Source organism: Conger conger, chromosome 8 (assembly GCF_963514075.1).
Source record: "Conger conger chromosome 8, fConCon1.1, whole genome shotgun sequence".
NCBI classification, from domain to species: Eukaryota; Metazoa; Chordata; class Actinopteri; order Anguilliformes; family Congridae; genus Conger; species Conger conger.
Window position 1 is genome coordinate 52,287,346 of NC_083767.1, and position 24,705 is coordinate 52,312,050.

General features: G+C 40.2%; 1 protein-coding gene across 2 annotated transcripts in view; it reads left to right on the forward strand.

The window, feature by feature from the left end:
* LOC133135728 (voltage-dependent calcium channel subunit alpha-2/delta-1) overlaps positions 1-24,705 on the forward strand; it is a 127,747-nt gene that overhangs the window by 34,086 nt on the left and 68,956 nt on the right. For both annotated transcript variants that reach the window (XM_061252958.1, XM_061252960.1), the window contains exons 4-6: positions 15,365-15,424; positions 21,094-21,129; positions 23,542-23,665. In XM_061252958.1, coding sequence (XP_061108942.1) covers positions 15,365-15,424; positions 21,094-21,129; positions 23,542-23,665 — 220 coding nt within the window. The remainder of the gene's footprint in view (positions 1-15,364; positions 15,425-21,093; positions 21,130-23,541; positions 23,666-24,705) is intronic.

The window sequence follows — 24,705 nt, forward strand, 5'->3', positions numbered from 1 at the left end:
AGATTTGCGGTCTCTGCGTAAGGTGGGCAGAGTGTGCACCGGCCAGCTTGGCAAGTCCCTCATTTCTTCCACACATGGCTGCATCGCTATTTGGTTTATCACCAGCACTTGTGCACAGCCAAGGGGAGAGCAGTAACCCGGGGTCAGTTGCTATATATTTTGTGCTCTGAGCCAAGAAAAGCGGGGCCATCTGTGCCAAGTGTACTTCAGTCCTTTGGAGCCTCCAACCAGGCTGACTTGGAGCTGTGGAGTGTGCTGTAACTCGCCCTGATATGTTATCATGGAGCACTGTCAAGAAATTGCTGTGTGGTGGCGGATTGGTTTCATTATGTGCAATCAGTTCAGCCACATTCTTTCCCTTTAATGCCTGCGCATTAGAGCCAATGGAGAACAGCGAACTGGCAGCTTCATACATTCTCATGTATGCTGTGCTTGTGTGTGAGAGGAATAACCATGTGTATTTATGGCACCACAAAAAGGAAGCATTATGGGCGTGTGATGTTGTGGAGATAGCCTGCGAGCTAGAGGAAAAAGCTGTGCCATGCTTGCATCAGCTGCATATAAGCATAAATATTGATTCATCGCTCCTAATTTATTTCATTTTTTATTATGAATCGTAATGGTACTAAATCACTGTTTATAGTTTACCAGACCTATATATCAGACAATGTAAATACTGTCCACTTTAATTGCATAGCATTGATGCACTTGCAGTGCTCACTTGGTCCATAATGCTGGTTTTCAGGCAGTCTTAACAACTCCATGTTGTTTCTGTCAGTGAATTCAGTGGCTAAGCATTATGCCATCCAGTGGCATACTTGGCCACTGCCAGCTATGTCTAAGGTTGAAAGTTTTGTTGGATTCTTGAGTGAATGAAAAATTCAAGCCATAATGGGAGAGAGATTTGTCTTCCCAGCTGGCCTGCCCATGGACATAGATTTCCACAAGACCCTGTAAAAAGACTGTAAGTTGTGTAAGTCATTCTAGATAGGAGCATCCAATAAATGGTAATCACATGCACAACATCAAAAGTGCCCTGCCTATGGACACAATTTAGAGGATCTGGGTACGATTCAGTGCAAATTGATTGTTTGTTTCAATTGGTCAACAGCTGGATCCAGATGAATGGATTGAGCAGTCCAGACAGATTGTTCATAAAAACACAGTAACAGCAAACACAGAAGTGAATTGAGCCTTATGAGGCATTTTCAGTTTTCAAAATAAGGTTTTACAGTTGGCCTTGTTATGGTTTCTAAATAAACATGAAAGATTGTAATATTTTCAAGTATTTTACAAATGAATTACTTTATAAGCAATTATTCACTGGTTTTAAGGACAGTAACATTTGGTGAACATCACCAATATGGATTCATTTAACTTCTGCATCTGCTTGGAACAGTTGACTACTTGACCTGAGCCTCCAGGTAGCTTGGTTTTAACATACTTTAACATTATATTTATGATGCGTGTCAACTTTTCAACTTACTGAGAAGGATTTGATTGAAGTGTTGCCAGAATTAACAGATGCTCATGTTTTGAATTTCCCCTGTGAATACTACCAACATCAAAACAAACTGAATGCATGTTTCTGCTCATAACGGCCAGATTGTTATCCTCATAATGAACTAAGTGCGTTGCTTTTGGAAGTAAGTCAGAATATATATTGTCATATGATTGTTTTGCGCCAGCAACCCAAACACTGAGAAATGTGAAAGCTTATTTTTCAGGCATCCTGATAAAATATAGACAACTCCGTGTCTATACATTTTAGGTCAACATACTGTATTTGCTAAATTCATTCATCCATCCATCCATTATCTTAACCTGCTTATCCTGAACACGGTCGCAGGGGGGCTGGAGCCTATCCCAGCATACATTGGGCGAAAGGCAGGAATACACCCTGGACAGGTTGCCAGTCCATCGCAGGGCACACACACCATTCACTCACACACTCATACCTACGGGCAATTTAGACTCTCCAATCAGCCTAACCTGCATGTCTTTGGACTGTGGGAGGAAACCGGAGTACCTGGAGGAAACCCACGCAAACACGGGGAGAACATGCAAACTCCACACAGAGGGATTCAAACCCAGGACCTCCTTGCTGTGAGGCGGCAGTGCTACCCACTGTACCATCCATGCCGCCTAAATTCATTAATTTACTTCCATTTTTCTTGGTTACTATCTATTTCAGTGAAAATGGCAAATAGGATATACAGTAAGTGCACAAGTTTACGATGTGGAAAACAGGTAAAAGTGGTAGCACACCTTTTATGTTTCTCAAGACCTGTACCCCTTTACCTGTACACCTACTTGAACTATACTATAAACTATATACTGTACTGTACAATACAATGTTTTTGCCCTTTTTAGAATTTTTGGGAATCCTTCATGCATTCATGGTTATTTACACAGTATGTACACAATAGATACTGAAATGCTCCTTTTTATTTGAATTTTCTTTTAATATAGTTGCGCAAAAATACAAATATTTCAGGAAATTATAATTGTGATAGTAAATTTCTAAAATTGGAGGAAACATTTTTTAGCCTTTTTATTTTCTGATTGGCCACAATATTTTATGATTGACCAGCCTTTGAACAACTTTTGTCAGACTTTGCTAAGCTTTGGATAAACATAAAATATACAGTTAAAGTATTTAGCATCCTGGTCATATTTAGCATGTTTCCCAGAATCAATAGTAGGTAAACTACTATTCTCTAAGGATTCTCTATGCAACACATGTATAGCATACTAAACTGATTTCCTTGGTGGATTAGTGCACAGGGAAAATAGGAACCCATTCAGTGTTTTCAATCTATCTTATAAATCAACACAATGGTACAGCTCTCACAATACCTGTCTCAAATTTAGCATTTCAGGCATGTAGTATCCACGCTGCAGTACTAATGAACACAGCTGCTGTATGCCACTTCTGAATGAAAACAGAAGACATGGAACAATTCCTGGGAGCCTCAGTGCACATCCACATTAGCTGAACTAATGGAGCTCAAGCAATCAGCTGGCATGCTACAGTAATATTAGTGGATGTGAGTATCAGAGCAGTACCGCAAAAAAAATAAAAAATAAGAATCATTTCTCAGGAACATATAATAAAAGATGCTCCTCTGAGAATGCTTGGGGTCAGGGCTGGCACAATAAATCTCCAGGGCTGTCTTGCCCCTAACTCAGCCAGGGGCGCACATTCAAAATTGGGCAGTTTACATTCTCTTCCTGCTGCAGGGAAGAGGCACTGAGGCGGAAGTCCATGTGGAACAGAGTCCTGCACTCTCACACTGACAGATTCCCAGAGCGAAAACTCTGGAATGCAGAGTGTGTGCGACTCTTTCAGGAGTATGAGGGACGCTTGCTTTCATTTCTCTTGAAAAGAAATGGCCATCTGAGGTGCCGGACCTCAATCCAATTCAAAACCTGTGGGCTGAGCTGAAGAGGGCAGGTGATAAGGTGATGAAGGGTCTTGTACAGTGCCAATAATTCTGGGGCTTACTGTATGTCCCGGTGTTCTGCGTAAGTATGGTCGTGAGTTGCTTTGTGTCGTGGAGGTGTGCCACGGCTGTTGCTGTTATGTTTATTCTATTCTTGGAACAATAATGGGTAAATTGTTGGTATTAATGCAGATGAAAGAGTTCTACATGAAGGAGACTAAGAAGCAAAGGAGCTAAACTGTGAAAAACAGGTACTAACAATGAGAGTCAATGAAGGCGGCCAGATTGATTACCAAATTGCAGCAGTGGGAAGGAGGTCATCAATAAATCCTGGCTCAGCTCTGATGTTCCCTATGCTACACCCCACCTACCCTAAAAAAGTGAATCTCTCTCACAGACAGGTGTTCCTCTAGAATTGATGGTATCATTATTGTTTCATTAGATGCAGTGATGCAACTCGCTCTTCAGCTATTTAGTTTAAGCTATTTATTTTAGCTGTTCATCAATTGCGTGCTCTTATTTGCCGAGTGCTCTAATTGGATTGCAGCCCCTGGTTGAGACTGTACACATTTGGAAACTGTTGCTTGGTCTTGATAGCAAGATCACTTTTTGCAAGTACACAGCACTTAGCATTCTGAATTAGCCTCTTGGTCAAATAAAAGGTTTTGTCACTTAGGTCTTTATTATATCCTTTATTTGTGTTGTGATATTTGTAAATGGATTTGGAGCAACTGGTCTTTTCTGTTTTATTTTATATTGCACAGAATATTTCATTAAATTGAAATTGAGTTCCAAAACCATCATGCTGTGAAAATACTGAGAAAGAAGCTAGATATGCCTTCAAGTTCTCCCTTAAGTTTGAACGTAAAGCTTACACTACAGACTTAGTAGCCACTAGTTAGTTTTACCACTCGGCTGCTACTAAAAGTGGTTGCACCATATGTCCTTAACACAGGGCGTAAGCTCTTCGCAAATTAATTTGCAGTCAGACAAAATTACATCAATGTTGATTAATCTAATCTGTGAACTCGTGCTGTCAACATGTTATTAATTATGCTGTTATTCCTGTTCAATGGCTTGCGTAAATTGTGTACACATAAGGTTGCTTTCAAACTATGTTGTGTGGTGCAACGTTTTATTTTAGTAGTGCATAAGTTGTAACTTAGTCGTAATTCATGTTGTAACTAGGCTTAGTTCTTACTTATTCACTGCTGGTGCAACCGGCCCCTGATCACTAGCTGGTTCCTGGCCCTCTGTTTGGTCTTAGTCCCCCCAGAGAGTGCTTGAATAAGCACAAAGTCCAGCTCTACCAGCTATGGGCTGCTAGCTGTGACCGTGGCCTGTGGCTGCGTCCTCATTTCCGCTATAACTTCTCACCTTCTCCTTTTTAAAAGTGATTTAAATCATGACCACAGGGCATGGTCCTATTGCAAGGACTGTAAAAGGAAAGTGAAGTCTATTTCCATTTTCAAATCTGTTCTGGAACAGGATTATAGAATTTGGTAAGGGATTAGCTATGATTTGTTTTTCATTGATTTATTTAAATGGAAAAAAAATGCTAACTTACATACCAAATGAAGTAAACACATTTGTGTTTTTAATCACAAGATTAGCTTGTTTGGGTGTCTAATAACATTGGCTTCTGGTCACCAATTGATTTATGATAATAAGTAATTCATGCAATGCTTGACTTGCAAATAGATACATTCTTGTACTTGAGCATGGGTGGTTTCTGTGGTCTCTGATTGAGGAATAAAGGCATGCTTGTGTGAGTTTGGGAGCGCTGGTGGTTTCTGCGGTCTCTGATTGAGGAATAAACACATGCTTGTGTGAGTTTGGGAGCGCTGATACATTATGAGTCTGAAAGATGACGGCTGTAGTAAACAGCAGTGTAACACTGAGGCTAGCCCCCATGGGAGGGATGATTGACAGCCAGCCCGGCCCCTCCCTTCGCCTGAGTGCATAGGCGGCGGCAGCAGCCGTTAAACTGACTGGGAGTTCAGACAGGGTGTGGGGAGCGTGGGGATGTTTATTCATTTAAGTGTGCTGTTGAAAAATGGCACTTGACAGGTTTAGGATTCGCACAAACAGCCGAAATATAGCTCTGTTGCAAAAGTCTTGTAATATTGATGTAAATATTAATATTGATGAACTTTGTATGCCCAAAATCAAACAGAATTTATTTCATACATTTGCTTTCAATTGCATTTTGTGTGTACTAACCAAAAGAAACCATAACCAAGAGCTCACATTTTAATATTTATTGGTTTGCTTATTCATGCTTATTCAAAAAAATGTATTCAGTGTACCATTATTTATGGACCTCCGTTAGATAATCAGTCAGCCATTTCATCAAAGGCACTTCCGAAACATAATGGGAAATGCTCACAGGTGGCTTGTTGATAAAAGGGGTCTGTATCTGTGTCTCTGCAAGTGTGTGTGTGTGTGTGTGTGTATGTGTGTGTGTGCTTGTGTGTGTAGCAAATTGATTCACATTGCAGAACATATTCAATCTTTTTTGGTCCCTTGCCAACGTGGTATTAAAATCCCACCTCTTGGTCTTCATCGGGTGAACAAAAGCTGCATTTGTGATGAGAAGGATTTCAGAATTGCTCCACTGCTTCAGATATCTGCAAGAAAAGAAAAGGACACTAGCATAAATTCAGAATTTACCAGTATGTATCATTCATTTTATATTTGCTTAAATGAAAATAAGGTTATTGTAAGGAAATCCATAAACAGTAAATCTCGAAGAACATTTATTTGTAAATGTCTACTGTATTATACGGGTGTGACTTTATCCATGCAACCGTTTTTTTTATCATTGTTTCTTTTTTATCATGTTATTTTAAAAGCTCAGTTTTTTGTTACTAAGCAGATTACCTTATTTTTAACCCATTTGAGATCTTCCGATACAGTTTATTAGCTCTCTGCTTCTAGCTCCAATTAAAATGAAGTGGGCATTTCTGTCTGCTGTAGGTATTGAATATACAGTGACGGCTTAAATATGGGAAGCTCTGAATGTCAGTCTCCCAGGCTCCGCTTTGGTCATCCTTTGAGACTGCAATATATTCTGACAGCTTCTCAGCTGCTGTCGGACGAACTAAAAGAACCAGGGGAAATTTCTAGTATCTGTCAGGGAAGCAGATGCATGATAAAACATTTTCTCAAGCAATGTAAGGTTTTGATAGTGGAGTTTTCACTTAATCAATAAACTCTTTGTGAACCTCTTGCTTATGTTTTTTGAATGATTTAATCCTTTGACTAAGTGAAAAGTTTGCTGGACTACGCCTTTTGACAGTAACAGGATGCATAACTTGTGATTTGAAGTAGAAGACGTGGTGGTTTTGGTGATATAGATAGTTGCATGCAACAGCACATGCACATGCAACATTGCTCAACGAAGCCTGGTAGTTGTCCCACAGTTTGGAAAAGAAGTTTATGTGTCCGCAGAATCCCCCCACTTGCCTCAATAGAATGTTGGAATGTAAACTGTGCCTGTTGCTTGGGCTTGTGGTGAATGCAATTTAACAGCTAGCATGTGCAGTACACTGAAAATCCATATTTTTTTATTAGCTGAAAAGGAGCTCTGCAGACTCAAGGGTCCTTGGTGGACATTATGTTTTGCCTGCTTTGTTGAAGTAGTGACTGCTTGTTCGTATGGATAGTCCTTGCCACTCATTCAAAACATGCTAACCAATGGCCTAAGCTGACCCCTGCCTTACAGTACATTGCTTGGATAACAGCACGTAAAATAACAGGACAGATTCTATTTTCTGTCCAATTTGGAATGCCCAATGGTGCCTCTTCAGTCACTGTGCCATTCATACAGCTACGCAGAACGCTGCATTCATACCTCTCATGTCTTCGCCTGCATATCAGTGACTTTGCCATACACTGCGGGCCACGGCACTATAGGATGTACTGTAGCTGTAATCATAAGAGAGGTGTATCATATGCCACTACTGCTGCACATGAATAGTCTTAGTCGGAGACCATATGGAAAGAAATATTAAGGATCCTTAATATGTGATCTTCAATCTTAGTTCTAATGTGTGGATGAGTGCTGGAAATGCCTGTTTTCTCCTATACCTTTGTTTCAGGCATGTAAACAGCGCTCATGCTTCTGGTTAGACCTGGAATGGCTCAAACTGCTATGCTTTGGGAGTATCTGTTCCTGCCTTTGGTCAGTGGTTCAATCTGTGGTTTAACACATAATCTGCAGGAAATACTGTATAATGACAAACCAATCTGCTGTGATGACCATGGGTCGACATGGCTTTGTTCAGTAAGTAGTCTCCATGCCACAGCAAGACAGATCAATGAGCTTAATTAGCGATGGCTTTAACATGGAACACAAAGGAGAGAAACAGTGTGACAAGGAAATATTAGGAATTTTTCTGTTTTATTTTATTTCAGATGTGATGGTTGTCTTTTAGTGAGAATGTTTGTTTTTATTGATGCTCCGTAAATCCTTAGATTTGTTAAATATGTGAATCCAGTGCTCGTCTGATGGCAGATAGTGGAAAAACACATAAATAACAGTGGAATATTATCGGGCGGTATTTGGGTTGAAGGCTTGTCAGAGTAGCTGATTATGCTGCTGGCACATTAGACCCTCCAGTCAGAATAAGATGAATGTCTTAATGTGAGCACAGTCGCCAAAACATTGCTTACATTGTCCGTTTTGGTAATTGTTGAATCATTAAGCTCTGGTGTGATAGATTATTTTCTTTCATTTGGAAAGATGATAGATTGCTCCTGCAGCCTCTCATTGCATTTATCATCCCATTGAGATTTTATCTTCTGTTGATACGCTGGTAATTCGCTGATTCGCAGACAATGATGCAAAGCGAATTAAGATGGTAACTTTTTTTCTGCAAGTCTGGTAGACTAAAAGGAATCTGAGCCTGTATCCAAAATGACTCTTTTTTTTTTTTCTTTTTTTTTATTATTTGGATTTATTCATGAGTTCCTGTGTCCTGCATTTTTCCTTGAGTCCCATGACAGCTGTGTAATTTGATTGGCTGTCCAGGTGAGGTGGTGATGAAGAGTGAACTCCATCAGTTTGGACAGCGACACAGATCGGTCAGACCCCAGTCCCACTTGTTTTTGTCCCCTGTCTATCATCCTGAGCGTGGATGTCAGTCTCCATGTCTCCCCCCCTCCCCTGCGCAGTGTCCCAGACGCCCTGCCAAAGACCGTTACAGGTCTATTTACCAAAGTCACCGCTAGAGCTGTTCAAATATTAAGGCTGACAGTACATGCTCCAGCTGCATGCTACTGTATGTAGATGTATTCTTTACTGTTTCCTTAAGTGGTGTGAATACAATAGGAAATTGCCTTATTTTTTTGCTCTTTTGAGGCATAGCTATATTTTTATTTATCTAGGAGAGAAGTCATTTTATTGATTCTCCCCCCACATACTCTGCTCTCAGGCTATCACTTTAACACTGCATCAGGTTGGTATCCTAACCTTGTATGAAAAAAGTTGAGACTGAGAGATTGTGAAAGTTTTTAAATGCTTCCAGAGGGGGGGGGGGTGGGTGTCTGGCTAACGAAAGTGAGAGCATTATTATTTTTTTAAAGTGAATGAAGTGGCCATGGACCAATTTGCTGCAAGCTGTGTTTGGGAGAGTGCAAAACAAGTGGGACATGGAGTGCTTGGCTGAATATTTTGAATGGTCTTTAAAGCATGCTCTGAAATCATAATGGTGCTATTTGATTAAACCCAAGTGTGGCTATTCAAATGGGTTTTATAAATTGACAGAGGGAAGCCTGCAGTAATGTTTTGCAATGCATAAACTTAATAGGACATGATTTTTACCTCGAAGGTAAGTACCTCTGGGAGTCTAAGAGGACACTGAACAAATAGCCAAGCATAGTATCTTCAGTAATGGTGCCATTCACAGCAAAGCACCTGTGGATATACCGTGCTACAATAACTGACATTTGCCCTCTGTGTATTCTGAACTTGTTATATTTCACTATGAATTTAGTAGAAATAATGTCATCATTTTACTGTGTCATGCACAGAATGGAGTTTGTCAGTCAATGAAATGAACATGGAATGGAGACCATTAATGGTTACTGGCATAGATGGTCTAGGACTCCGACCAAACCAATGTGCCCTGACTGATAGTGATTCAAACCGCTCTGGATAAGTAAATGGGTAATTATGATATTTGGATGGGCAGGAATGTGTCTATAAATATTTGTGAGGCAATGAACATTTCTCCCTTGGATTCATACTCTGTTCCTGGAGATGGGGAATGAGTATTATGCCAGCATAGTAAACAGTCTGCACTGTCTCCAAGCTGAGCACCCTCTCAAACCTAGTCACAAAAACTGTTAATTAAATACACACGTCTGAAGGAAAAGGTGCCAGGCTTCAAAGGAGTGTGTGTGACGGGGTAAAGATGTAATGTCACATAACTCGCTTTGCCCTGCCGTTGTGCACTCAGTGGGCCCTACCTCTTTGACAGCAAGAGGAAGGATTTTTAATAACAGCTTTACTTTAATGAGGCCCAACCAGAGGAGTTGTTATGGCAACATGATGTTTTCTCTTCTGCACAAACACCATGCATATTTGCCTAAGTGCAGAAATTACAGTGGCCAGTCAAGCACAGAGTGATATTTTCAGAAGTGGATAAAATATTTTGATATTAATGCCGCTTTGTAAATAAGTTTCAATTTAAATGGACATGTAACAATGTTACTGAAAAAAATAATAATAATCCAGGTGAAAACAAATGAAATATTTTACAATATGCAGATCCTTGACGCATTTTTACTAGACTAGTTTTAGGCATTCCCAGAAAGCTGTTTACAAGGGAGGCATTCAAATGAATCCAGTATAAAATGGATAGATTTATGAAATGCATCCAGTTTTTCCCAGTTATCTATACAATTAATGTTGAGCGTGCTGACTGATCAAACTTAATTACTGCTGTTGGATGTGTGATCCGATGAGAATAGTTTGCTAGTTGGCAATGTATGGCAATCGCATGTTATTAACCTAAAACAAAGGCAGTACACCCTGTTTTCTTTTCTCCTGCACATTGTGTACCAAAACCCAAGACCTTTGATAAAATATCATTCAAATCCTTGGAGTTGGTACATTTTGAACTAGTTTGATTTAATGCTACCTTCATGTTGTCACCCATAGACAGAGATGCTGAAACAAAGTGACTTACTTACTTGTGCTGTGATTCATTCATATTTGATACAAATGCACTCTGTGAGCACTTTTGTGTATTTATTAGACTTTGTATTGTTTACATTTATTAAGTCTTCTGCTGCTGTAGCCTATCCACTTAGAGGTTTGATGCGTTGTGTGCTCCGAGATGTTCTTCTGCATACCACTGTTGTAATGTGTGGTTATTTGCGTTACTGTCACTTTCCTGTCAGCTTTGACCAGTCTGGCCCTCTCCTCTGACGTCTCTCATTAACAACGCATTTCTGCCTACAGACCTGCAAGTCACTGGATGGTTTTTGTTTTTCTCTGCAAACTGTAGAGACTGTTGTGTGTGAAAATCCCAGGAGATCAGCAGTTCCTGAGATACTCAATCCACTCTGTCTGGCACTAACAACCCTTCCATAGTCAAAATCAATTAGATCACATTTCTTCCCCATTCTGATATTTAGTCTGAAAAAGAGCTGAACCGCTTGACCATATCTGCATGCTTTTATGCATTTAGTTGCTGCCACATGATTGGCTGATTAAATATTTTCATTAACAAGCTGGTGTCCATGTCTACCTAATAACGTGCTCAGTGTGTGCATAATTCAATTTCCACTTTGTAAATAGATAGCTAGATAGATAGACAGACAGACATCCTATGAGAATATCCTCGAAGGAATTGAATCCTAGTTGCATTGGCCAAGGCTTCAGTCATTACCTCAATTTTTATCTTCTTTAGTACCAAGGAAGATAAAAGAAGTCCTGTGCCCTGAGGTAATGCAGTAGCAAGCTTGCATATTTGTCATAGACCCAAGTAACAGGAAGTAAATCAAATTAGCGTATGGCAGAAAGGAAGAAAATACTTCTTGAGGGTTGGTCAGAAGCAGTTATCGCTGTTGTTTGTCAGGATCTAATCAAGCAAACAAAATAATGGAAACAAAATGCTCAGAGGCCTGTGATTTTTTTGTTTTTTTTGTTTTATAGCTTAGCTAATATTTGAGACTATGCCTCTCATCTCATTTGTCTGAGTAAAATCATTTTTATTTATATTTAAATATACATAAACTGAAAAACAGGTATTGATATCAAATTAACGTTTCGTTTTTCTCATTTTGGCTCACAGATAGGCTGCTGGAATAATGATAATGAGTGGAACTGAATGACCAGCCCATGAACCTCTTTAGTATTTCTTACTTGATTTCTCAATTCATACAATTGGACCATTTCAAATGAATGATTTTTAAGTAAAAAGTACTACTTACATTACATTGCATTACATTAAAAAGACAAGCTACAGGGAGCCGGTTCAATTTCTTTTTTGCTTGTTTCTACATTGGTTATGAAGTAGACTGCACCACATTGCTGCCAGGTATCAGGTCTGATTTGTTTTCTTGATGTCAGTACTAAACTGTAGTAGTATACTGTAGATGTTTTTGGGTTAAAATTGTACTAGCTTAGCATCACACAACTACTTGTATGATATGCTTTGATAATACTGGTAATCTGTATTTCATGCCCATAAAGTGAAATTAATTTAATTGAATGAATAAGAGAAACAGAGAGAGACGCAGAGAGACGCAGAGAGAAGCAGAGAGAGACGCAGAGAGACAGACTGAGACAGAGAGAGACACAGCAACTAAGAGACAGCGACTGAGAGACAGAGACAGAGACTGAGAGAGAGAGACAGAGACTGAGAGAGAGAGAGAGAGAGAGAGAGTGTGCTGGTCGGGGGGTTTGTGGACAGCTGGACCCTGGTGTATTTTTAGGCACTCACAGCCAGTACGGCATGAAGGCCGGGACACGGGGGGGTGGGGGGGGGGGGTGGGATCAGCACGGCCACAGGTGCCGCACTCAGTGGTTGGGCTGTCTGTCTGTCTGTCTCTCAGCAGCTGCTCTGTGTGTAGCTGTGTAGTGCAGGCAGGGGAGGGAGTGAGGGTGGGGGCGCTCACTTTGCAGTCAGGGCTAAAAATAGAGACAGGCCCTGAATTGCTTGACCCCCACCCTGCTCCTGATGAGAAGGGGCCGACAGGAGACGCTCTGCCCCGAGGGCTCTGCCTCCTCTCTGTTTATTTAAGGGAAGGACGGCCTGGTGTGACTGGGCCTGGGGGCATGCCTGGAATCTCCACAGTGATGACCCCAGGCTCCTCCCAGGCCAGTGTTACTGGACGTCAGAAGCAGCTGTCTGCCGCTACTATTAAACGCAAAAATAAAATCATTGCACTCCCAATAATTAATCCACATTCAACAGCAATACATGCCTTAATTAATAGTGTGCTCTGGGCATATAGTACATCAAATGGCTGTACTGGTATTTATGTCATGGTATACCTCATTATGAAGCAAAATTTGATAAACAAACATACTGACCATTGCCATTGCCCATGGTTCCATTATCCTTTTTGTCAGGTTTTCAGCACCAACATCAACAGCAGCTACCAAAGTACTCCTGGCTCCGGGCTATGGCTTGTACAGTAACTATCTTCCCAAAACCTGGCACTTTACCAACAAAAAAACTACTTTATATACAGTATAAGGCCTTCTTCAGAGCAATGGCTATAGGTTGAACAATAGATCATCTTATTTGATGTTATATATTTACCTACGCCAAGGAGGTTATGTAATGATGTCAGTCCCTGTCAGTTTGTCCATTCATGGCAGATACTGTATATCTGAAAATGTAACAGCTGTAATGCCATGTAATTCGCTATACAGATTCGTGTTCCCAAGCGGAGGAAGCCTATTAATTTTGGTGACCCAGTGACCTTTTTTCTAGCACCACCATCAGAACCAAACGTGTATCTTGGTGGGCTGACAGGACTGCAAGCAGGGCATGAATCCAGGCTCTGTTCCGAAAGTGGGATGACTAAGCCAGCAGTTACATTCTGTCCATCCAATAAACCTTTTCAGACCGATTCAGCTCCCTGGCCTTTCAAAGAGAATGTGTTCTGAATCCCTTCACTTTTTTTTCTGGATTTCCCCTCTAATTCACAAGAAAGACTGATCCTCGCTGACATAAACTGACAAAATGTACCTCAGAAGAATCACAGAGGCCTCGCATGCACATGCAAGGTATGAGTGAGTCAAAGCTGAAGAGGCACATGAAATGATACGTTCATGGTGTCAAAAAGAGGGAAAGTCTCATTTTTCATTCTGGTAATATGTGCTGGTCATCCCCAGATTATTGGCACCTTTGATAAATATGCACCAAAAAAAACAATACCATTAAATGGAAACCAAAGTATTACATTAAAAAATAAAAAATAAAACTCTTTCCCCAAAAAAAGGTTTCACAATTATTGGCACCCCTGGTTTAATACTTTGTGCAACCACCCCTGGCAAAGATGACAGCTATGAGTGTTTTCCAATAATTTGTCACAAGGTTAGAGAAGACATTTGGAGGGATTTTGACCATTCCTTCAGGGATAACTTTTAAAGATAAGGTCATTGATATCCTTGGGTTTGTGCTCATGGTCAGTTCAGACCACAGGTTTGTGATGGGATTTAAGTCTGGAGACTGAGCTGGCCATTGCAGAACATGGATGTTGTTTTCTCTTCACCAGTTCTGTGTGGATTGTGATGTACGGTATGTTTGGACTCATTGTCCTGCTGGAAAATCCACCGAGCCTCAGCTTCCTAGCAGAGCTACTGATCTTAAATAGTGCCCCTGGAGGAGTGGCAGTAAACATCTTCAAAACATCAATGGCACCCCTGGTATGGGGTGGTGTTTTATGGTCCTTTTTCAGACTTGGTGACCCCAAACTCTGCAATTCTTAAACCGTGATCATTGGGTTCTTTATAGCCTCCCTAACTATCTTCCGTCCGTGGGGACAACCTGCACCTACGTCCTCTTCCTGCCAAGTTTGCAATAATTCCATATATTGTACATTATTGCCCTTACAGTGCTAAGTGTAATGTTAAATAAGTAATTTAGCTTCGACCATAGACTAAATAGCATGTTAGTGTGGTACCACAGGTGTTGGATGTCAATGATTATTTCCTGTTCCTATAACGATCTCTGCTACCTACATTGTCCTATTTCAGCATTGCGGTACAAGATGGCCCTTACGTATATGTTCCAGGATTATCAATTTTGCTTGGATATGCAGCAAGATCACCTATTTCTTTCACCAGGTGTAATTTACAGGTGGAGCAAAAGACTCTTGTTTATGGGGAGGATGGTGCAGAAATTAGACTTCACACTTCCCTGGGGAAATTGGTATTACAGACTATTTCTCTCAATCAGTAGAGATGAAAAGAAATCCCCCATTATGTTGCTATTTAGAAAGTCATTAGAGTGAATCTTTAGAGGAGTGGGAAAACTGAGAACCTGTATTTGACAGAAATTCAGTACTGCATCACATATCGTGCTGTCGTGCTGTCCTAATTTCTCTCTTCATGGTACGTGATTGAAATAAAGCATTTCCTAATGATAATACTAATCTTGCATTTCGATTTTGAGTAATAGGCATACTGATTGAATTCCTTGGCCATAAAATTGAATTGGAGAAGGAATAGCTATTCTGATGACATACCGAAAACAGTGAATGAGACCTTCCAGTGGGGGTATAAAGTTTAATAACAGCATATAGGTTGATATGCACATGATAACTGCTGACATGAACCGATATGTTAAACTTCTAAAGGTAATCACCTAATCATTTGTCATTGAAAAGCTCCTAATGACAAAATAACATTCATGCAATGTTGAAATGATGGTCTGTTTCTGTGTTTTCAGACTCTAGCAACAGCAGCAGAGGACTTCCAGAAGGGACACGGGTGGAAAAATGAGTTTGCGGTAAGCAGCGGATGCTATTTATTTTCTGCTATTAATATGCTGAAATGTACTCTGTGCCTAATGTAACATTGCTAATGTTGTTGCCAAAATAGTCTGACATTTGAGTCATCGTGATATATGTATATTACTGTATGGCAGTGTCCTGATTTGCACATCTAACTGCCCAGACTTTGTTACCATGGGAATAAGTATGTGCTGATTGTGCTATGATTAGATTGTAGTGATAAAGCAAATGAGAATCATTCATCTGAAGTGCCTGTTGGCATTGGGGGATTTAGATTGTTTGACTTTTTTCCTACTTCCAATGACTCTGCTGTAGTTTGTGTGATAGATACCCTCTGCAGAGTTCTTGGTGTAAGGGTTTTAGCTGTTCACCTCCTGCAGTGAGCAATGAGACTGGCGATTAATCAAGAAGCACCAAGCCAGGTCCACTCTCTGGAAGAACTTCTTAAACTTCCAGCACTGCAAAAGGCTCTTTCGGTATTATTGCAATGACTGCATAAGGCTGTTTAGTTATTGCTGTACAGTGAAATTTGGACGCAAAAAGATTTGTATTTAACCCCCCCTATTATGTTTGGGATCAGTTCGACCCCATTTAGTGTTTGACATCTCTTGAGAATCAGCTAACCTTGTTTCATATTGATAATGTATGATTTAATAAATAAAAAATACTGCTATGCTGCTAAGTCCTGTACCTGTACCAACTTTGCATACACATGTGTGGTGTGGGGTTGACCCTCTGTAACTGTATACAATGTAAGAAAATATACACATCTCAGATTTCTTTGACTCTGGTGGGACTTTCCCAAACAGGTGCCCAACTTTCTCTTACTGTACCTCAGGCTCTAAAATGAGATCTTTCCCACTGATTTTTTTTAAAGGCTAATCATTTGGGAAAAAATAAGAAGGTGGCAATCAAAGTGTCCATAATATTTCTATTACAATAATTGTGTGTTTATGTAAACATTTGGGCTCAATTTGATCCTAAACATAAAAGCAGTCATAAAATCTTATAAAGAATAGGAGGGTTAAAGAATTATTGCCTGTTAAATGGGTTTTATTTGGATCAAAATAAAGAAAAAAAATTTTCTTTTCTTTTTTACCAAGCTCTGTGATATGCATTTCAATTTATTGCATTTTTCTCCATTTAAGCAAATAATAACTCTCACACATAAATTATCATCACATTAACATCACATTAATTCACTTTTAACTGTACCAGACAGTTATTTCCATATCTGACAGCCCATAAGTAGGGTTCAGGAAATAATTTCATTGTATTGAAACTACCTGACAATGACATGTCTCACCTACGCACAAACACACACACACACACACACACACACACGCGACACGTAATAATATTATAATGGATTAAATTATGATGGAAATAAGGACTTCATTTCCCAGTTTATGACTTTATATTGTCAATGATCACAATGACCAAAAATAGTTGACAGCCACCTCTCACAACACAATGATTCAGTTCCTTGTCTATCCTCCTTGTCTGTGCCCAATAACTGGACTCAAATTATGCATGACCAAATGTTCATGTACAGTAATAGCCAAATAATGGATATGGATCGTCTGTGGAATTACAAAATTACTATGGAAGTAATGGTTACAGAGAGACAAGTTTGGTGAGGAGCCAGGTTAAAGTGGAAAAAAAAGAAAACTTTGGAAAATGGGATGTAGGCCTATCACAGCTTCCTTGGCTCTATTTGTTCTACTTGGCTCAGTATTGAAGCATCCCTGAAGTTCAGAATACTGGGTATTTGAGTCTTAATGTTTACATCCCGAGCTGTTTAATTGGCTAGAATGTGATGGTACTGCTTATCAATAGGATAGGAAGTAACTCACACATACTCACTTGTGGGGGAGTGAGGAGGGCTGATATTAACTGATAAGCTAATGGTCTGTTCAGAGTCTTATTTAAATTAGTTACTGTAATGCTTCAGAATTCATGACTAAATTCAGTCTGGCTACATCTGCCCTGTCATTTTTGTAGAAAGTTGCCAAGTGTAACTAGTTTTACCTTCTGATGTTTAATAAACCCATTTTGTTATAAACCCTGTTTCTACAAAGACTCTTGAACACAAAGTTAATTTGCAACACATTTTGCCAATCTATTTTTCTGTATGTTGTGGTGGATAAGTATGAAAACAATCAATTGATCAAAATGGATCTAATGGTATGAACATCTCATTTTAATTTATTCATAAAATGTTTATTTTCTTTTATTTAGAGATCATAAATGAGAATCCAACTGGACCAGCAATAAATACAAAGTAAAAATATACTATTTGATTTCCTTTGGCTGGAATATTCAATCACGTTTCTCAATACCCCATTCACTTTAATAGAGCCTAGCTACAGGCCTTAGTTCAGCTTGTAATGAGTTTTCTGTGCTATAAGTTTCTTAATTGATGCAGCCTCGCGCATTTGATTTTGACGACTGTGGTCGAAATTGAAGGTGTTGAGGAGGAATTAATTTCGCTAGTTTGTGAATTATGTCGCTCGGCTCGCTTTAATGTGATGTTTGATTGCGCTGTGATGCTTGGTTAGTTAACATGATTACCTCCACGGAGGGGTCACCAGTGTAAATGGCCTCTACATGCTTTAAAACAAGTCAATATTGTCTGTATTAGTTTAGACCAATTAAAACAGAATTAACAGATAGATATATCACCTTCTGGCTTAATGTCTGGTTGCCTCTTGGCAATAATTTATATTGCAGATTGGAACAAAATGGGGAATGTGAATGGGAAGGTGGCAATAAAAAATATATAAATTTTATATTTGGTCTTCGTTTATGGTAGCACGAAAAAGAAAATGCGGCCAGAAAATATTTTTGCCCCTGAGAATTTCTCCGAGGACACTCTTCAGTTTGGCAGAGCAAATGACACCCCCACATGTACTGATGGCATTTCAGCTGAATTTCCCCCACTTGCCTTGACCTTAAAGGTCCACAGTAAGTGTAGATAATCACCTGGGTTATTTGTCCAGTTGAAATGAGCAAAATCTAAGGCCTCCATTTTTCAGACATTTTCCTTTAGTTTTTCTCTTCTCTTGTTGAAAACGGTACTAGATGTACAAATACTATGATTTACCCACATCTTCTCTGGGATGTCTAGATATAATTATTACGGTTGAAATATACCACATGAACAGCAAGCAATTTGGTTGTAAAACCTGGTTGGCTTTCAGACTGTGACGATGTTAGCCTACAGTATGTGTTTGTGCATTCTGCTTGTAACCGAAACTCCTTGGCTTACTTTTGCTACGGTCCTGCTGTGGTTGCATTATTAAAAACCTGATCAGTAAAAATAGTATCCAGGGGGCATGCATCTAAGGTAGACATTCGTGTGACCTATTTCTGGATGATCCACATGAGTGTCATCCAGGTTATTTATTCTTCAGCCTGCCATGTGCTCTCGAAAAGGGACTCAGAGACTCTAGAGGATGGCCGGGGGTTTTGGGGGCTTTTGCAGTCCTTATCATTAAGAGTCTGTGAGGAAGAGTGTTTTTAAAGAGCTCAGAGACAGTCTTTGTGGGAAGGCATTGTTTCCCTTACTTTGCTCAGTTGTGGAGACTTTGGTCCGTTCTGGCCAACTTCTTCATTTCCACCAGCATAACCCTGGGTGAACTTGGCCTGTGTCCTCACCGGTCTGTTAATAGCCTTTAAGAGCGCGGGCGATGTATTACATTTCAGCGGCCACACGCGCGACATGTCTGTGAGGAGGTCGCGCTGGCCCCTTTCAACCACCCACCTCCCCCACACGCTCCCCCCCCCCAGCCTCATACCGTACATGTCTGATCAACAGGCTCGTGGCCTCGGGTGGAGCCTCCACTCATAGGCACACTGTCGTTTGTCAGCTTTAATGACTTCATTCAGGAGGAGGCCATTTTCTGGCCTTGTCTCTAATGAGCTCATGCACTTCTCACAGCCCTGGCTGACAACCGTCTACCGCCATCTTAAAAGTATGCTGGCACTGCCAGGAGGTAGCAGATAGGGAATAAGTAATGGGCTTGGAACATCCCTGTGCCCATCTTCAAGCATGATCACCTTCCTCGTGGCTCAAATTTACGATTCATGCAAGTCAGCATTTGGAGGGAAATGGCTATGTGCTTTTTTTTGCTCAAAACAAGGGCTTGGTCTACCTTTTCCCGGAAAAATGTCAATGCTTTTAAAATCGAGACCATAGAATTATAAGGTTTGGCAATTATCATATAAGGTTCTAACTGACATTTTTGTCAAAAATGACTTGGTGTCGCAAATATGTTGTTCATAGGACAATTTGATAGGATTTTGATATTGAACATTCAGAGTACTTTTAGGGTATCTGTCATTTTGATCTATGAAGAACTGCCCTCCATTTCAGTTTTGCTGTGTTAGGAACTGAGAGCATTGAAGCTCAATATTTAAAAACTACTCAGAACACAGAACGCCAGAATGCCAGAAAACCATATAATTCCAAAGTTTTTGCTACTTGGTGGGTCATCCTGTTTAAGGCATTGTGCATGGATGAGCCCCATGGTCTGTATCGAATCTGGATGTATCCGGCAGCCCAGCTGGACAATGCAAAATTGGTTCTAGCATCACGCAGGGATGGGAGGATTTTAATTGACAGGGCAGTTCATGTCTCACTGCATGCCAGCAACCTTCTCTGGTTGATTGGGCACCTGAAAGTCCCCCTATCGACCTGAATAGAAAGCATCTTCCCGGAATATTGTCTGTGTTACCCTGACTTCAAATAGCTGTGTGTTAAGAAGTAACGGCTGTCATTGTGTGTTTTGGAGGGAAGAAAATGTTTGTCTGTTCTCCCACAAATCTACAGTTGTGATCACGATGTGACTATAATTATGCCTTCTAGATTGTGGAGAAAAATCTTTTTTTTTTTCTTTAATTTTACCATTTCAATGTAACTATGTTCATCTCACATGGAGAGATGTATACTGTTTTTTGCAGCTATAGTGGGCTATTAAATGTATGGTGTGTATCCAAACTCAGTCATGGCCCAAATCTCTCATGATGTCCTTTTATGTAAAGCAGACAGAAACGGTGCAGGTGTGCATAACATCACTTAGACTGAGCTAATTGGCTAGCGTTTACAGGTGTAGCTGGCATTGGCCAGGACCCAGGTGCCCTTGTGTTTGCGGTAATGTGATACAGCAGTGCTGGAGCAGCAGGACTGGTGGGATATGCAGTGATCCGTCTCCGTGTCTCCAGGGCCTCCATATGTCAGAGCCTGAGTGTGCTTGTTAGCACCTTCCTCATGCTCACAGTGACAGCGCGCTCACAGTATGGGGAAGACTGTGCTTTTCAAAAAGGCCCCTCATTTTTTAAATGTGGCCACCACCCCGCCCCCCAAAAAAGTAATTGCTCTCAAACCCAGGGAACTGTTCGGTTGGACATGGAGTACAACATTTTTTAAATTCAGCTCTTAGAGCCAAATTATTCGTTTAGCTTTAATAAAGCTCCAGCAAAAGTCCTTCCGTGACTTTTTAAAAATGACTTAATTAAATCTGACAATATAAAATTTTTTCGTATTTGTGAGAAAAATCACTGTATTGTAAAGTACTAACCGTTCAAACAGCATTTTTCCCTTCAAGGAAGTTTAGCAAGTATAATGCAAATATACTAATTAATTTTTTTTCTCTCCTTGCAGGATGATGATATTGTGTATTACAACGCAAAGGACAAGGTAAGCAGGGGGAAGCCAATTATGGGGCATATTATAGTTTTTATTATGATTGAGTTTAGAGCTGTGGAACTGTGGAACAGGTATACACGCGCTCAGTATTCAAGACCACTGACCACCTGTGAAGAGTAACTGGAGAACGTCTTAGGCCTGGGGTATGAATACACTCTGGGGAGCTTCACCACTTCACTCACAGACAGCCATTTCAGCCAGCTGTAGCAAGGAGAAGTACAAGTTCACACTTATTCATCAGGCACTAATTGGGGCCTGCCTGTGGAACTGTGTGCTGTGTGACTCTCGCCTCTAATTGACAGATGAGATTTGTTCTCTGGAGGGCGGGGGGGGGGGGGGTTATGCCTGTTCACATGAGGGGGAGAAGTGCAATAGCCCATGTCACACCATGTCACTCTGTCTGCTCCTCTGATGCAGGACCGCGCATGCTGGCTACACACACCCCAATGCGCTGCCTTAGAATGGAGTTTCATTTTACATACATTAAGTTTGTTAAGCTGTCAGGTAGGATGTTTCAGTAAATGTCTCTGAAAATGGGGTGAATAATCTCTCCACCGATGTCCACTGACATGACAAATGCTATGTTGAGTTGATGGGTTACCGCATCTGCCACCACACAGGTAAAAGGTATTATACAACGAAATGTAATATACAGTAAAAGCTACATGATTATGTTTTTTTTTTTAGATAGCATCCTTGTTTGTGGGTCAGTTCTGGGACTTAGTTCAGGTTCTTCAGGTTCTGCTTTCCGATCTGTTATTGGTGGGCACACAGTCGAGGTCCCTGGCTATGAGAATCCCTCATTAGTGTGAGTCTGCAGGCCTGACTTTCAGAAATGGCCCCTTCATGCAAGGTCCTTCTGACCATATTTCAGAAGTGCTTTTTGTGGCGTGGGTCTTCTGAATGGCTTCTCATCTTTCCCTTTGCTGAATTGTGTAATTTATTGATCAAAAGACTCAATTAAATGTAAGTGTGATAACTTTGCAATCAATTATAACAAAATGCAATAAACTGGAAGCTAAATGTTATTATATTGGAATCCTCATTAGAATGAGTCTTAGCGTCCATGCTTATTTCCACTAAAATTAAAATTATTTTTCTTTCCTGCTGTAGGCCTATGCTGGCAGCTTGCACCAAGCGAGCATATACACGTTATACACATGCTATTCTGTGACGCAGACAGTATTTGACGGTTTAAACAAATCATCTTTTGAAACTTTTTCAAATGTGACTGAACTATGTGACAAGGCAAACATTTCTTTTGAGTTTTGTCTGGCTTTCTATGACAACATGGATGGAACTGCTGTTACACTGGAGATGCAGCTGACTTTAAATAAACTAAAGCAAATCTCTCATCTGTCCTTCCCATGAGACTTTGTTTCTTTTGACTTTGAATTTTTATTGTAGTTTGTTGACGGCTTGAGAAACTGAGTCCAATTCATTGTGGAAAGGGATCACGCAGACTGCTGTATTGCACTGTATTACCTCTGCTGCTTAAGAGCTTTTAGTGTCCCATAGCTGCAGTTCTGTCTGATGGAGGTGAGAGGGAGGATCAGTGTCTAATTCCACCCCACAAATCCCTGATATATTCAACAGCTTGAGCTCTCTGAATGCAAATGTCAGGTTTGTTATAGTTGACGAGGCTGGCTGAAGACTGCCTATGTTTATCAATGGAGGTGTCTGAGGAATTATGCTTATACCAGTCATAGCAATGAGCGGACAATTTACTGCCATTTATCTATTCAGGCTCTTTCACGGTGCATGTTGGGAAATGTCTGATAAAGCCATGATATTTATTGTGAAACTATCAATTAAAACCTACTCCAGCTGAGCAGAAGTCTTCTCACTCTCTGATTTGTTGGTGATATCCACATGCATTATTTTACTACCACACTGGTGCCTGGCCTGCTGGCTTCCCAGTCTGTGTTATTCTCCAGACTTTTAAATTCTCAGCATTGCCTCACCTCCAGTAACCTCAGCGCACCCATTTCTGCATTCACACAGTTGGAGTAATTCAGCTGTAAGTTATAAGATGGTGGAGCGCCATGCTAAGTACATCAGGGCTTACGCTATTGCACTGAGTCCAGAGCTTCTCAGCCTCTGGTTCATTTGTATGTTAATGTGCGGGTTTGTTTTCCTAACGTCTGATTGAAAAAAGTCTTGTGGCATATCCAAATTCATAGTTTAATTTATTCCCTTATGTAGTAATAATGGGTCATAAGGAATGCCATTATGAAGCATTTAATTATCACCAGCATTAATAATTCATGGGGGAAATTTTCAATTATTATTATTTTTTTTATAAAAAATTAAAAAAGCCTGTTCAGATGGAATGAAAACATGCTCAGTTTAAGTGAATTTGCACAGACTTGGCATCCAACGCTTTACTGCTCTGACCTGCAGCTGAATGAGACGGACGGGCGGAAGAACCGGATCAGTCCAGTTTTTAAGGAGGACCCAGCCTTTAAGCGCCAAATATCATACAACCACACAGCCGTCCACATCCCTACAGACATCTATGAGGGCTGTAAGTATGCATTTAACTGTCACTTATCTACTTTAGTTATTATTCAAATGTTTATTTCATCTTTATGTTTGAAATAAAGGTTCCACTACAAGAATGTGACAAACCAATGTGGTTGATCTGTGAATGTCTACTTCCTGTCGTAACACTTCCTATGGTGTTCTTTGATAGTTTCAGAATCTTTGTTTTCTCCATGTCTGCACAAGATAGTGTCTTTGTATATTCATATTTTATGAACTACATAACATATAGTATGTGTTTGACAAAAATAAAGTTTCACTCTATATTATTGTACTTTAGTGTAATATCAAACCAGGGGTCTCAAAGCGAACACTGGAAGCAGTGAAATTGTGAAGGCTAAATTCAGACTTCTGCCTCAGGACTGTGTGCCATCAGCCTGAGGAGCTTCATGCCACCCTCTGTGAGCACAATTTTCAAGTATCAGGCTTGGTACTGCAACTTTGTATGCTTCATTGAGAGATGACTTTTGTCTGTGCGTGTGTGCGTGTGTGTGTGTGTGTCTTGGGCTCTGAGAACACATCAAATGAAAGAAGGTTATTTTGCATTCTGAAACACTGCTATATCTAAATCCCTGAGGGGCCTGTGGTATGTATAGGGTAAGTACCATTTCTAATAATGTTAGAAAGCACACTGTAAGCCATAGGGATTACAGCATATGTAATGCACTAAATCATGTTGCGTTTGGAATATTATAATAGGTGAATTGTAACCATTGATTTCTTTTGAGGAAGATTGTTTTATTACGAGTTGTAAGAGAACCAGCATGATGTTAGAATTATAATATGTGATGTATTTACTGACTAATGCTGTTGATTGGGGTGCAGGTGTTGTAAATCTAATAAAGATTGGTCTGGCACTGTTCTTCAGTGCTGGCGCGGCTGTTGATGGGAACAGTGATAGTGGTTTGGATGTGATTCTGACTCCCATGTTCATTTTAATCACCATGGTACATTTCATTCGCAGTGTTGTTGTATGGTCATGATATGAGGACACTGAAGTGAAAACCTCCACAGATGGAGAGA